The sequence below is a fragment of the Mizuhopecten yessoensis genome, unplaced genomic scaffold (assembly GCF_002113885.1).
Source record: "Mizuhopecten yessoensis strain PY_sf001 unplaced genomic scaffold, ASM211388v2 scaffold7147, whole genome shotgun sequence".
Classification (NCBI taxonomy): domain Eukaryota; kingdom Metazoa; phylum Mollusca; class Bivalvia; order Pectinida; family Pectinidae; genus Mizuhopecten; species Mizuhopecten yessoensis.
The window spans coordinates 592390-607568 of record NW_018406904.1 but is presented as its reverse complement, the minus strand read 5'-3'; the positions used below and the strand labels follow the sequence as shown (position 1 = coordinate 607568).

The following is a 15179-nucleotide window of genomic DNA, read 5'->3' as shown; positions in this document are numbered from 1 at the left end:
ATATCTTACATTGACTTTATATGATGTCAATGACTTTGAGGTCATATCTCACATTGACGTTATATGATGTCAATTACTTCGAGGTCATACGTTACATTGACGTTATATGATGTCGATGACTTGAAGCTATATGTTACATTGACGTTATATGATGTCAATGACTTTAAGGTCATACCTTACATTGACTTTATATGATGTCAATGACTTTGAGGTTATATCTTACATTGACGTTATATGATGTCAATTACTTTGAGGTCATACCTTACATTGACGTTATATGATGTCGATGACTTGAAGCTATATGTTACATTGACTTTATATGATGTCAATGACTTTGAGGTCATATCTTACATTGACGTTATATGATGTCAATTACTTCGAGGTCATACCTTACATTGACGTTATATGATGTCGATGACTTTGAGGTTATATGTTACATTGACGTTATTTGATGTCAATTACTTCGAGGTCATACCTTACATTGACGTTATATGATGTCGATGACTTTGAGGTTATATGTTACATTGACGTTATTTGATGTCAATTACTTCGAGGTCATACCTTACATTGACGTTATATGATGTCGATGACTTTGAGGTTATATGTTACATTGACGTTATTTGATGTCAATTACTTCGAGGTCATACCTTACATTGACGTTATATGATGTCGATGACTTTGAGGTTATATGTTACATTGACGTTATTTGATGTCAATTACTTCGAGGTCATATCTTACATTGACTTTATTTGATGTCAATGACTTTGAGGTTATGTTACATTGACGTTATATGATGTCAATGACTTTGAGGTTATATGTTAAATTGACTCTGACTAACATGGGTTTATAGGATGTCAATGACTTCAAGATGCTTACTTACATGGACTTTATATAACTCCAATGACGTTAAGAATTTTGTCTACATGGCTTTTATATGATGTCAATAATTTAAGATTTTGATTTACATGGGTTTTATATGATGGCAATGATTTCAGATTTTGACTTACATGGGTTTTATATGATGTCAATAATTTAAGATTTTGATTTACATGGGTTTTATATGATGGCAATGATTTAAGATTTTAACTTACATGGGTTTTTTGCCGGTACTCCACATATACATATCCAGGAGGTAGGAAGGTAGCACCTGATTAAACAATACGTTGATGTCGTGCCAAAATCTGAAAATGAAGTCAGCGCTGTAAGCAAGCTTTTCGCTTATGTTTTGTCTAGATATATTTTTCGTTCTGCTTTCCCCAGTTTTATTTCTTACCTTCGAAAACGAACATGTCTAAGATCACGCTTTTTTATGAATTAAAAATACAACATCTGTGTCTAGCTAACCAACCGGTACAGTACAAAGGTGAAATGCTTTGTTATAATCGAAATGACTAAACGTCAATCATCTTAGTTGTTTCCCCTTTCTTGAACTTAATAATGGTCTAATTCTTTAGTGAAACTGATAATATCCAACCCCGTTATGAAAACAAATTACTTACAGCTAGGAACAGGTTTATTATTATAGAATCTTTATATATCTTTTACTGATATTATCATGCAAAACCGACGTACTCACACACACTTGGTGAACATCAGGCTTGGTACCCGGGTTACCGTATTAAAGGGGTTCTTCATGGAATATTGTCTGGTGTAGTCCTCTGTGGGAGATATATGACATTGTTACATTCAATTATAAAATACTGTGGAGACAAATTGCACTGTTACATACAACTATACAATGATACGGTTGGAGACATGACACTGTTACAATTACAAATGACCGAAATGTACTTAAATTTCATCAGTTGTATTTTGCGTTACATCGTGCGGACAGGGTTCGTGGACATCCCCCTTCGTACGCTCTGTGATTAATGTTATACCGTAAACATCGGTGCACCTTTGATGTTTTTAAAGGTGCTGATTCCTCTCAAGAAGGTATGCTAAAATATTTTTCAACCACTGATAACATGAAATTTCGCGTTGCTGTAGTATAATGTATCAAAGTCGAATGTTTCTTCTATTTTTCATTTATAGTGTTTATGACTGAATGAATACGATAAATCTACTAACGGGAAGCATGTACTTTATCATAATTGGTCTATACTTAAAATCAAATAAAAATATAGTGACCCTGATATCTCTCTCAAACATGATTTCCGGTTGATACTTATGTGGATACCTTTTGGTTGATAATTGATGTGTCGTTTCTAAATATTTCATGACTAATACAGATTATTTTATAACTGATAGCTGACACATTAGCGTGTAAGAATATGGGAATCGGGGTCCACGTACAAGACTGAAATGTCTAGAAACATTCATAAACATTATGTTGACGAATAAAACATTTCCCCAGCAACTTCAGTGTCGCATTTCTTATAATTGTAGTTTAAACATTCCCAGCACTTGTTTCGAGTTCACAAGAACCATAGATTATGTGCAATCAAGTTACCCATGTCTCCCCAGGTCAAACTGTTGATGGATCCCGTTGTACAGTTGAACACCTTCATTTCTTTAGATCTGGAAAATAACAATTGATTTCTTGATTTTTTCGTCCATTTATCTTATGATAAGAGATATTGGCAAATCTTTGTTACGTCTGCTATTTATAACGCTTTCATGGAACATCAAATGTTTTACCACAGTGTGTTTTAGTGAAACGCACCCATGAACACAACACAATCATAGGGAAAATGTTATATCTATCAATTGTATACTTAAAGACTGGCGCTGTTTACAAGTCAGTATCTGTAATTAAAGCCATGTGTGTTAAACTTGTGAATACCTGCAATTAACGTATGGCAAACATTTTGACCTGTGAGTACATGTAAATAAGGCATGCAACTCTCTTATATGGCGATATTATTCAGGCCTAGTGTTATCTTACCTGTGAGTACATGTTAAGTCCTGACGCTATCTTACCTGTAAGTACATGTTAAGTCCTGACGCTATCTTACCTGTGAGTACATGTTAAGTCCTGACGCTATCTTACCTGTGAGTTCATGTTAAGTCCTGACGCTATCTTACCTGTAAGTACATGTTAAGTCCTGACGCTATCTTACCTGTGAGTTCATGTTAAGTCCTGACGCTATCTTACCTGTAAGTACATGTTAAGTCCTGACGCTATCTTACCTGTGAGTTCATGTTAAGTCCTGACGCTATCTTACCTGTAAGTACATGTTAAGTCCTGACGCTATCTTACCTGTGAGTTCATGTTAAGTCCTGACGCTATCTTACCTGTAAGTACATGTTAAGTCCTGACGCTATCTTACCTGTGAGTTCATGTTAAGTCCTGACGCTATCTTACCTGTGAGTTCATGTTAAGTCTTGACGCTATCTTACCTGTAAGTAGATGTTAAGTCCTGACGCTATCAAGGCTATGAAGGCCTGGGTCCGCATGCATAAAACCGTTCTCATGCTCAAGCATTGATTTTGTGCTTAAAACAAATTTCTTGTAACTCATTTAAATCATGTAAAACGATCAAATAGTAAAATGCTAACATTGAAAACAGTATTGCACTTAAAGTATCTTCATTTGTTTTCCAAATCATTGACAAATAAGATATGATTATTAATTTATAAACAGAATGAGATATTAGGCCTGAGCAAACAAATTCCATACTTGAGCATGAGAACGGTTTCATGAATACGGGTTTTGGTGTTATCTTTTCTGTGAGTACCTGTTATTAAGACCTGACGCTATCTCACCTGTGAGTAACTGTTAGTAAGGCCTGACCCTATCTAACATTTGAGTACCTGTTATTAAGACCTGACTATATCTCACCTGTGAGTACCTGTTATAAAAACCTGACGCTATCTCACCTGTGAGTAACTGTTAGTAAGGCCTGACCCTATCTAACATTTGAGTACCTGTTATTAAGACCTGACGATATCTCACCTGTGAGTACCTGTTATAAAAACCTGACGCTATCTCACCTGTGAGTACCTGTTATTAACACCTGACGCTATCTCACCTGTGAGTACCTGTTACGGTCTGGGGATGTCTTACCTATAGTAATTGTGATTCAGGTCTGGCGCTATCTCACCTGTAGTACCTATGATTAAGACCTGAGTGTGTCTTACCTGTGTGTACCGGTATACCAAGCGGTTGCTATCATCATACTACAAGCCATGTCAACAGGAATAATATCAGATATGGCATGGCGGTCCCCGCGCATCACCCGTAATACACCTGTTCCTAGCTGCAAGTAAAACAACACAGAACTTAAAATTCAGTTGTATTCGTGCGAATAAATTGCTATCAAATTACTCAAGACATAAATTGTAAGTTTGGGGCAGGTTTTGGGAATAAATAAACTTGATTAAGCTCACTTCATGATTGTATAAGAGTTATATAAAAGGGTTTCTTCTTTAAAACTCTGTCGTAGGGTTGGGATATTTTTTTCCGTACCAGTTTATGACGTTTCGATATAGTTTCTAATTAACAATTAATGAAAATAACCCTTACGTAGCAGCATTAACTATGGACATTGTATCATATGATGTTACCGTTACAAAGACCAACACCGTCTTCTTCTACAAAGCAGCACATCATAATCTTATGTTTCGCAACGTGTTGCGCTATCGGAGTATGATAAAACACTTATCAATCGGTGATATATTTCCATTATAAAGAATAGAAATATGTTGCCAAAGTAATTTCATTTACAACAAGGTTACCGCGAGCGGTATATAATACGCCCGTCACACATTGAATGAGCAGTTGTTTGTATGATTGAAATATATGAAGTATTTGTGAGTAATTGATATTAAAAGAGAAATCATTCAACATAACTGGTAGATCAATGAGTGCAATACAACATCATGGAACGCATGCATCGCATTAATGAAACCAAGGGGAATAACTCCAATAATTACGGTCGGATAATGGCGGTTATCGAACTTGTCCGAGCTTTCATGGTAATTAACCTTGTTGTGAAGTTTGAAGTTAATCTGTTAATAATTACTCGAGATATTGAGCGGACATCGTTCGCATGCCCGCCCGCCCGCTCACGTGATAACATAATACGTCCCCGTCGTCGACGGGCGTATAAAAAGACGAACGTGATAGATAGTTAGATACAAGTATCTCCGTTTGTTTAAATGTTTCCTGTCTATTTACATTTGACAATACTGCGCCGCAGTTATAGATCGATCACTGCTACTATCGTAGCCTAACCCACATACACCATATGATGCTTGTAATAAATGTAATTAAGACCACATACAGTAGATAAATATTGCATTCATTTACTCCAACTCAAATATATTTAGTTGTTAAAGAAAAAGATTTACATTTGCTCTGCATCCTTCAGTTGCAATGCATTCATCGTTATCAATACTTAATTTGCTGTTTAAAAGAACTGTTCGAAATCACTAAATAAAGCGTAACTACTCTATCAAAATGTAAATGTAAATAATGCTTACTTTAGCAAATATTGTAATGGTCCTATAACATACATTTTTATTGCTGACAAACTAGCATACAAACTAGAAGTATGTCAGAATGACATGAAAGTCATCCCATCATTCTGTATGATCATTTTCCGATAAATCATTGACAAAGGTTGTGGTTTGCGGTACACAAACTTGCTTTAACTTCGCCACTTGATCCATGTCGTTTTGACACATTCCTACTCTCAAGATTTAGCAGCTATATTGCTGTGAGCATATTTCAAGACATTTCCGAAAATCCTCGAAACATTTACGAGAAATGGTCGCGACCAAGGACTGGTTTTGGATTGTTCTTGAGTATCGTGTACACCCCTTTCTTGATACTTCATTTTTCCTTAAAAAAAGTGCGCACTATACGCATATATAAAACGGTAGTCGTTGGTTAGAGATTAAATATCTAAATCAGTCAATAGCAATTTATAATACGACAGCTTACCCCTGCGGGAACCTCAAAGGTGCCTGATTCATACTTGGAACATCTTAAGGTTATATGTAATTCCCGTGGGAAATTTGGAACGCCTTTAGGTTTTATGCTATTCCTGTTTAAAAAGGCAATCGATATCTGAGTTATCCAAGAGCTTGTAATTAGCGCCTGGTATATTCCGACAGAAGCAATACATTTAACAGCCCAAGACAACAGAGGTCAAAATCTGGGACTAAAACCGAAATTAATAGTCCCCAATGTTCCCCCAGGGGTGACTTAGAATACCTTTGTCAACAATAGAAATGTGCGTTTATGGACCATAACAACATTTGCTTAAACATTCATTGCATAAATAATCTATTAGACACTGTTCATTTCCCGGTGTACCTGGTAATTACTCAGTGGATATTGATTTCATAAGACATTCTACATTTTAACACGCTCAGCGAGCTCTTCAGAGCATTCCAAACGTTTATGTGAAAACGGTTTGTGCTCATATTTTCGGACGTCTCGGCGAGCGTAGTAAAATGAGATATTTTTATGAAAGCATGCTTAATATTTAGAAGTAATCCTGAACAATCAGTTTGGAAAAAAACATGAACACAGCGTTATAGTGTTCACCCTTTCATGAAGACTCTAGCTGTGAAGTCTTCTCGAAGAATTTCAAATAAACTCAACAAAATTGTGTAGGAAGAGAGAAATTAAAATTGTAAGTGTTGAAGTCGGGTTTAACAGATAATTCTTTCATCAATAATTATATTTTCTGATACATATAACATAAATGGAGGGTGTCATACAAACCCTATTCACACTGCCTATAAAGAGGTATTTCATTTATTTTCATTTCATCAAGGCTTCTGAGCAGAGGACAGGTAAGGAAACCCCATAATTAGCTAGGGTTCCACGTTTTGTGCTTATTGAGATCACACAGGTCATTTCTTTCTCCAACAATTAGTGTTCTGCAAAACGTGTATTGATGAGTTTGGTTTGGTTTGATGTCGTTTTAACAGCTATGGCCATGTAAAGACGTGCCAGGCTTCGGTGGTGAAGGAAGGCCAGAGTTCCAGGAGAAAAACAACCGACCAACGGCCAGTACCTGGCAACTGCCCCACGTGGGCCTCGAACCCGCGACCTAGTGGTGGAGGGCTAGTGGTAGCAGAATGTCAGACGCCTTAACCACTTAGCCAGAAGGATTACTTAAACGTCATAGGTAAACAGGCATAACATGATGTTTGACGTCCATTCAGATGTATGTGTGCAGAACACAACACTGTGATCAATATTTAAAGTAGGATCGTTTTAATGTGTCGTTTTACTTGAACTTTTATATACTGAAATATGGAAGTGAAGCAGTTATATAGACAGAATTAACTGTAATAGTCAAGATAATTCTAGTTTGTCTGCATTGTTGTAATTCTATCGATAGCAACTTGGAAAGCAGGTCAATCAATCCCAAAGTGAACATATTATATACAGTTATAATGATCCGTTTAGATAGGGTTCCCGACAATGCTTGAAACGAGATCGGCAAATTGCCACAAACTGAAACTGACATCCGTGATGGACATCGGCGAACCACTAACCCAATGTGAAACATATTCTGCGGAAAAATCATTAGTTCTAAGACAAGACAAATGTTGCTGATGATTAGCGAAAACACAGACGGCGTTTGGTCAATATTAATTATTGAGTGCGCATTGCGGTAACAGTAAACGTAGAGGTAATAACAGAGTCCTAGGCAATTATTTGTTATACTAGCAGTACGTTATAACGAATCCTCGCGATATAATGCGTAACACGTCACGACAAAGGCGTAATATTACCATCACCAATCGAGTTTTTTTAACGATTTATATCAAATGAGTGATCCTTTAATTAATGTACCGAGTTTAAAATATTGTTTATTTTGCGACCTTTACAAAGAGGTAGCTATAAAAAAAACTGATTCTATACATCTCTCTCCAGGCAAGTTTTAGTGGGGCTTAATAACAGCATTAATACCATTTTATCTTAAAGGGACTTTTGCGCTAAAGGAGTGTGTGGAATTGTTTTTAAAACTGTGGGTTCAGTATTATCCTAATTACGGTTTATAAAACACATATCGCTTTCTTGTGCTATCTTGTTCATTTTAAAAACAGCAGGACATGCCATAGACTTCGATCTTGATTTAATTACCGAGTAGCACACTGTGATGTACCAAAATGGACAACAGTAGCACTACATAGGTATTCGGCGTTTGTTTAACCCTAGTAACAAGAGAAGGTATTCCGAAAGAGAAATACAGCTAATATAACTTTCGGAACACCTCGCCCCGATAACAGTTTCTTTCATCGGAAATGATGGAATCGGCCCGAGGTGTTCCGAAAGGCAAATATGAATCATTCGGAATCGTGTTCATGATATTAACAGTATCATTAACACATGAAGACTCCTTGTTACGTACCTTTAAATGTCTATCAAGTAGTCTTATTTAAATTTTAAATGCTTCGCTGATTAAAAAGATTAAAACATTACATTTTAAATTCAAATATTAAGATCTCACTCCCATTTACGCAAGACATCATAAAGACATCATAAAGTAAAATATCTCTAACCCGATGTCATGACCGTAACTAAAAGTGTCTGACGAATCAGAATTTAACACGCCTTATCTCACATGATAAACGGACAGTTGATTTATATGTTGTATAGTAACTATATATGGCGATGAGTGTATTAAGGGTATATAAATTAAGATTGAAAAGGGTACGAAGTTTAGTTGTATGCATCGACGAAGTACAAATAGAACGTTAGATACAAATTTAATCAGTCAAATATTAAATAGGTTTTCACAGTTAGCATAGTGATTTCGGTAAGCGTACATACGGATGCCATGATACCAGTGGGGCCGTTGTAGTTATCAATCCAGCCCTAAAACAGAAAAATATAATCAAACAATAAACATTTGGTTATGTAGGTTTTGCATACCCTTCTGTTAAATATTCTTTTTTGTTTTCTAAAAAAAAAAACACTGCTTTTACAAAACGAAAAGCACAATTTCCGTTCTAGGTTATGTCAGGGGCATGTCCCAACAAGACGTTATATCTGATAGTAAGCATAGAGAACTTTGAATGGATCCGAGTAATAACCCCAGGAAACCCACTTGGAAACTCCACATCAATAACACATTAAGCAACACGTTGGTTTATAAAACAAACAGTACCGATGGGACAGATAAATATGGTGGTATCGACAATGCATTCACCGATGCTCACCTCTATGGGGTCACTCCATGTGGCACAGACGATAGACGGACGGAAGATGGCGGTGGGGATGTTGGCGCACTCCTCTTTGACTAAGTATTCTGCTATAGACTTGGTGTAAGTGTATGTGTTGGGCCGGTCACCGATCATCTTAGGGGTCAGGATTTGTAATACGTCACTCTCCATCCACCTGGGAATATCAATCATATCTACTGTTTTATATTTACTTTACGAAACTCATCCTCGATATTCAGGGGTTAGGCTCTCTGCACCCCTGCAATATGTCATAGCAAAATTGAAAGCACGCAGCTATTTGATTGGTGTTGGGTAAAAAACTGACAAATCGCTAGGCTGATACTTATCCTTTGAGGATAACAGAGGAGCGACGCCCGACTTCAAAGCCATTAAGTTTTACCGTTACGTGACCGCGAGATTCTTTTGATGTATATCAAAGGATTAAACAAGTCTCATCCACAAGGTAGCACACAAAGCCTTCGGGTTTGCTATGATATATTCCAGAGTTGCAGAGAGCGAAAGTGAGAGTAACACTTGTATATCGAGGATGTCAGACACTATAAACATGTGTTTGTTAGGCCCCTATAGTAAGATACATTGGTTCAATGGAAAGGCGTACGTATGACCACAACCGCCTATGCAAATAGCCAATCGAACTTTTTTTGTGGAGTTATTTCAGTGTACGGATGACTATACAAATTTCAGCTCACTAAACACGTGATTTTTTTTGATTTTTTTTATACTTATCTTTTTATTCAGATTTTTCATCAACGCAATGTACATGTACAATAAATAACAAAACATTCACTCATTTGTATACTGCCACATACATACATAAACCTTTATCTGTTATGTCCACATTTGTCATAGAGTACATACATTTTATATGCATCCATCCATGTGTCTGACATATATATGTCTCAATCGTTCATTACTATGTCTCGTGTGAAATAAGAACACATATCAACCTTCATCACATATGGTATATATCTTTATGCTGGAATAAATATCTGCACTAAATTATATATAACCGCACATACGGTATAACTCATGTCCATGTCAAAAACACCAATGTCCATGTATAAACATAATTATTATGATTTCACCATACTGACATGCGTTGTACTCACACATACCCATATGCATGATATTAGACATTTTCAGACATTCCTGTATCTACTGAATATTGATATATCTAAATGCAAAGAGAAGAAATATCAGTCCCACACAAAAAGGTAAATGAGAAATTTGCAGACTGTCTACTGTGTACATTGCATTGTCTTTATAAGAAAGAGGAATTGAGATAGAGATTGAGAAAATAAAAAGAAAGGGAGAACAGGGAACATAAAGAAAAGAGAGAAAAAATGTAGGAAAAGTTGGAGCGAGATGGTGGAACAAGAGGTGGATATTCACTCATGTATATTATATTATATATAGATAATATATCGGCTTTGTGAAGGGCAGAAATTAAAATATGTATGATGGAGTACGTCTTAAAAATAATAATGATAATGATAATAAAAATGTATTACAACTTAATTAGTTTGTCCCATTTTTTCCAGTCATTTTCGAATTAATGTTTAGCTTTTTCATCCTTACCATTAACAATGTACTTTTGAATCTGATAGTTGTCCTCTATTATGTTTACAAGAGCGTTTACATTTAATGAGTTATGAAAACATATCATTCTGTAAATATACTGCTTTATAATGATGATGATTTCATTATCTACTCGATTACTGGGAAGAAAATTCTGATGAAGAAGGCAAAAAAGAAAAGATGTTTTGTTTACTGAAAATGGGATTAAAAGAGCTTCTATTAATGTGTCAAAACTTTCTAGTAATCTTTGTACTTCTTCACATACCATAATATATGAGTAATTGTTTCCGGTTCAGAGTTGCATAGTACTCAAAGAGGGGAGACAACTACTCCAAATGAGTTAGATGTAAGTACATGATGAATCACTATATACTGGAACCACTGAAGTTTTGTATTTGTTGTACACAGAATGGCATTTTGTAGATTTTACACCAGGTTAGTTTATCCATGTTGTCGAATATAGTACTCCATTTTCTGGTGCCGGATGGTATCTTGTTCGATTTGATTATGATGTTGAAAAACATTTTTGACCCTTTTTTATCTCTAAGAAAAAGTTATAATGTGATAGGTATGTAGGGATAAATTATCTCATGTCTGTATGTATCATATGATTAAATAAAGTCTTTAACTGCAGAGACAGGACCCAGATACTGTAAAAAAATGTGTTTACTTGGTATTTTTGAATAAATTCTACAAATGTGTAAAACAAACCTGTGCTAACCTCCTATATCATATCATTTATAATAAAAATGTTTTTCTGATAATAATTTTTATAAAAGACCTGCCTTCATCCTATCTTGATTTTACTATTATACCAAATGGGAACTTTCAATATGTTTTCCTGAAGAATTTTATCATAATATATTGTATTTAGTGTGTACCTTGATTTGAGCACATCACTCCAGAATTTATTTTTACACTTATTTACACATATCTGAATATATTCAGAACCACAATTTGCAAGAAGATCTATGTCAATATAAGTTTTAAGTATGGCCTGCCATTTCTCAGTACTCTGATAGAGTCTTCTGATCCAAGTAAGTTTAAGAGAGTTTATAAATGCAACAAGATTGATCATCTTCAAATCACCATCAGCATAATTTTGAATAATTATCTCTCTTTTAATTTTGTCTGGTTTTCCACTCCAAAAATAATCAAATAATATTTGTTAATAAATCTATCATCTGGATTAGGTAATAATATAAACAGGTGATTAAATTGAGAGATGAGCAATGATTTGATAATGTTATTTTTTCCAATAGGTTTTAATGACCTTTAACTTTTACTAGAGATTTTAGTTTGATAAGTTTTTTGTCAAAGTTAAGTTTTGGTATTTCATGAAGATTCACACTAAATTCAATTCCTAGCAACACAAATGTTTCTTTTCCCCACTGCAAATTAAGTTCAGGTAAAAAACAATCTTCACTTTACTTGTTGCTACCAATCCATATCACCTGAGTTTTATCAATGTTCATTTTTAAACCAGAATTGTTTGCAAATTCATTTAGTTCTTTTACTGCTTCCTTTAGTGATTTCTCAGCGCCATCAAGTATAAGTGAAGTGTCATCGGCATATTGTGATAATAAAAAAGGGCAATTTTCAATCTATACCTTTTACATTTCTATTATTTCTCAATTGTGTAGCCAAAACCTCTGCACAAAGAATAAACAGATACGGTGCGATTGGATCCCCCTGTCGACAGCCCCTCCTGTATCAAAGAATGAAGATATGTTTCCCCCCTAATTTATAGCTGAATGAACATTATTATGTAAAGTTTTAAACCAGTTTACAATGCTATTACCAAAACCAAAGAGAAGTAGAACTTTTTCAATAAATATCCAAACACGTGATTATTATTGTTTTATGTGTGGGCAAAGAATCGAACACATAACCCCAAACCTAAGGTAATCCGAACGCCACGTATCATTTCAACACTATCTCTACAGTTGTATGTAAGTAATGCATTCACAACTTACATATGATTTGGCCTTATAGGAAAATCACTCATACGTCATACGTTCGGAAAAAATCAACACCACAAAGCCCCTCATTTGAACTTTGACCTTGACTGTTATGATGGATCAATGAAGAATATACTTACCCTACAGCGTCTAGTAGTTTGTGTGGGTGTATGGGCGGGTCATAAATGTGCTCCTCCACAGTGCGCTTGTGACAGTTTGCATATGCCGTGGACACGTGCAGAAAGGCCTGTGTGACAGAATAAGACAGATGAAAAGACGATAAAAGAAGAATACGTCCAATGTTTTATCCCGTATGAAGTAAAGCGGCAATCAAACATAGGCTTTGAAGCCAGCCTGCACTTCATCTTATATTTGTAAAGTCACAGACTTTATATTGACATGAAAATCGCAAATTAACTAATAAATATGTACCTTCTTATATTTATGATTTTAGGAATACCCGTAGTTATTCACAAACAATAGGTTTATAACTATTTAAATAACATCACCATACAAGTAATAAATAGAACACAGCAAATGGCCGATACTGGTCGGTAATGCATTGACGTCACAATCACCTGAAGTCAAATCAGTTTGCAAATATGCTATGAATTATATGTCATATTAAGACGGGTGTCATGAAAAAAATAAGTCTGCTACTGTTTTTTCAGGAGAAGCTTCAATTTGAAAATGCCTGTATTATGTGAAATAAAGCACTCAACAAAGTTGCATTAACGTTAAAAAAATTAAGTAAATGTTCCGAAAAAAGTAAAACGTGATATTGTCAATGATGACAAATTTAACTTTTGCATCAAAAGTAAGTCATTGTCTGGAAATCATAGTTGGTAAATTTCGCATTTAAAATACTAAACTTCTCAACCAATGGCATGTTGTCAGTAGCCATATACTCTTAAATGTCAGAATAATTAATATATTTTGTAGCACAATATTCAATTAAACAATCGTTTATTGTTCCAGGATATTACCTCAAGGTGTTTCATTTTCTTCAAAAGTTGTATAACCCTGTACACTCCTAATACGTTCATTTCTACGGACAATCTGTAAAGTAAAAAAAAGACACAAAAGTTTTAAAACAAGTTTGTTTGGTGTTTATATTTCCTCACAACATAAAAATCTGATATAAAAACGTTGTTCATATATGATGGGACCACTTGAGGGCCACTTGCAAGTGACTGGACACTGTAGCATGACACACCAGCCGGTCAAGTGACTGGACACTGTAGTATGACACATCATCCGGTGAAGTGACTTGACACTGTAACATGACACACCAGCCGGTCACGTTATACATATATTGACAACGGGATAAACAGTCCTTGCTGACATTCACTGAACGTGAAGCAGATAGCAGGTAGTGGGCCTCAATTTATGTCGGTCAGGGAACATAACTCATAAATTTTCTCATTCGTGTGAACACTGGACACTAAGACAAACAGAAGACATTTCCCAGTAAGGCATCAGGAAACGAAACAAAGAGCATATATAAAGATACCAAATGTTGCAATGCATGAAAAAGACATATTCTGATCGCTTTTCTTGTCCCCGCTTAGTAAGGGTCAAATGATAATTTCCGATTCGGCAGAGGGATTCCCAAATTGGGGGTCACTTACGAATCATGTTGTGGATAAAAGCAGGTATACTTTTTTCTCAATGCCCAAACTGTAGGGTTACTATTACCATGTAAATTTAACAACCATTGTATCACAATACAGCCTAGAAAAATGATAGAATCGATACCAGTTACAGGATACCGTAGTTCACTAACCTGATATTGCTAAAAGGTAACATCATCAACCAATCAAATCAATCCATATCGAATGAGCTACGGTACCTGCACCTCATACCAAGACAAAACAACACTCAAAATGTTGTTATTTCTGGGGTATCGCTCAATTTTTCTGTGAAGAGCCTCTTTAATGGTTCTGTGAAAATTAAAGCAACGGTTCAATGGGTTCGATGTCAAGTTTCTTTCAATTGGTGTTTTTAGATTCTTCCATCAATGGTTTTTCTGTGTAATGTATCTTAGAGTTGGCTGAATGAGGAAACTCTGTCAAAGAGTCCGTACGAGTCCCTTAATTCTTCTCAAATGGTTCTGTTCGAAATCGTTCTCAAACTGGTGCTACAGGAAGTCTCGTTCAATGAGTTTTAGATGAATTTCTACCAAAGGTTGTTTAACACATTCATCTGTATAGTAGTAGTAGTAGTAGTAATAGTAGTAGTAGTAGTAGTAGTAGTAGTAATATTGGTAGTAGTAGTAGTAGTAGTAGTAGTAGTAGTAGTAGTAGTAGTAGTAGTAGTAGTAGTAGTTATAGTGGTAGTAGTAGTAGTAGTAGTAGTAGTTATAGTGGTAGTAGTAGTTGTAGTGAAAGTAGTAGTATTAGTAGTAGTAGTAGTAGTAGTAGTAGTAGTAGTAGTAGTAGTAGTAGTAGTTATAGTGGTAGTAGTAGTAGTAGTAGTAGTAGT

The 15179-nt window shown here is 35.3% G+C and overlaps 1 protein-coding gene across 2 annotated transcripts in view; it reads right to left on the bottom strand.

Annotated features, from left to right (window-relative positions):
• LOC110453162 (fatty acyl-CoA reductase 1-like) overlaps positions 1 to 15179 on the bottom strand; it is a 51537-nt gene that overhangs the window by 7554 nt on the left and 28804 nt on the right. For both annotated transcript variants that reach the window (XM_021502013.1, XM_021502014.1), the window contains 8 exons: positions 13682 to 13754; positions 12836 to 12942; positions 9133 to 9310; positions 8744 to 8788; positions 4084 to 4202; positions 2453 to 2520; positions 1577 to 1658; positions 1092 to 1181 (listed from right to left, as the gene is read on the bottom strand). In XM_021502013.1, coding sequence (XP_021357688.1) covers positions 1092 to 1181; positions 1577 to 1658; positions 2453 to 2520; positions 4084 to 4202; positions 8744 to 8788; positions 9133 to 9310; positions 12836 to 12942; positions 13682 to 13754 — 762 coding nt within the window. The remainder of the gene's footprint in view (positions 1 to 1091; positions 1182 to 1576; positions 1659 to 2452; positions 2521 to 4083; positions 4203 to 8743; positions 8789 to 9132; positions 9311 to 12835; positions 12943 to 13681; positions 13755 to 15179) is intronic.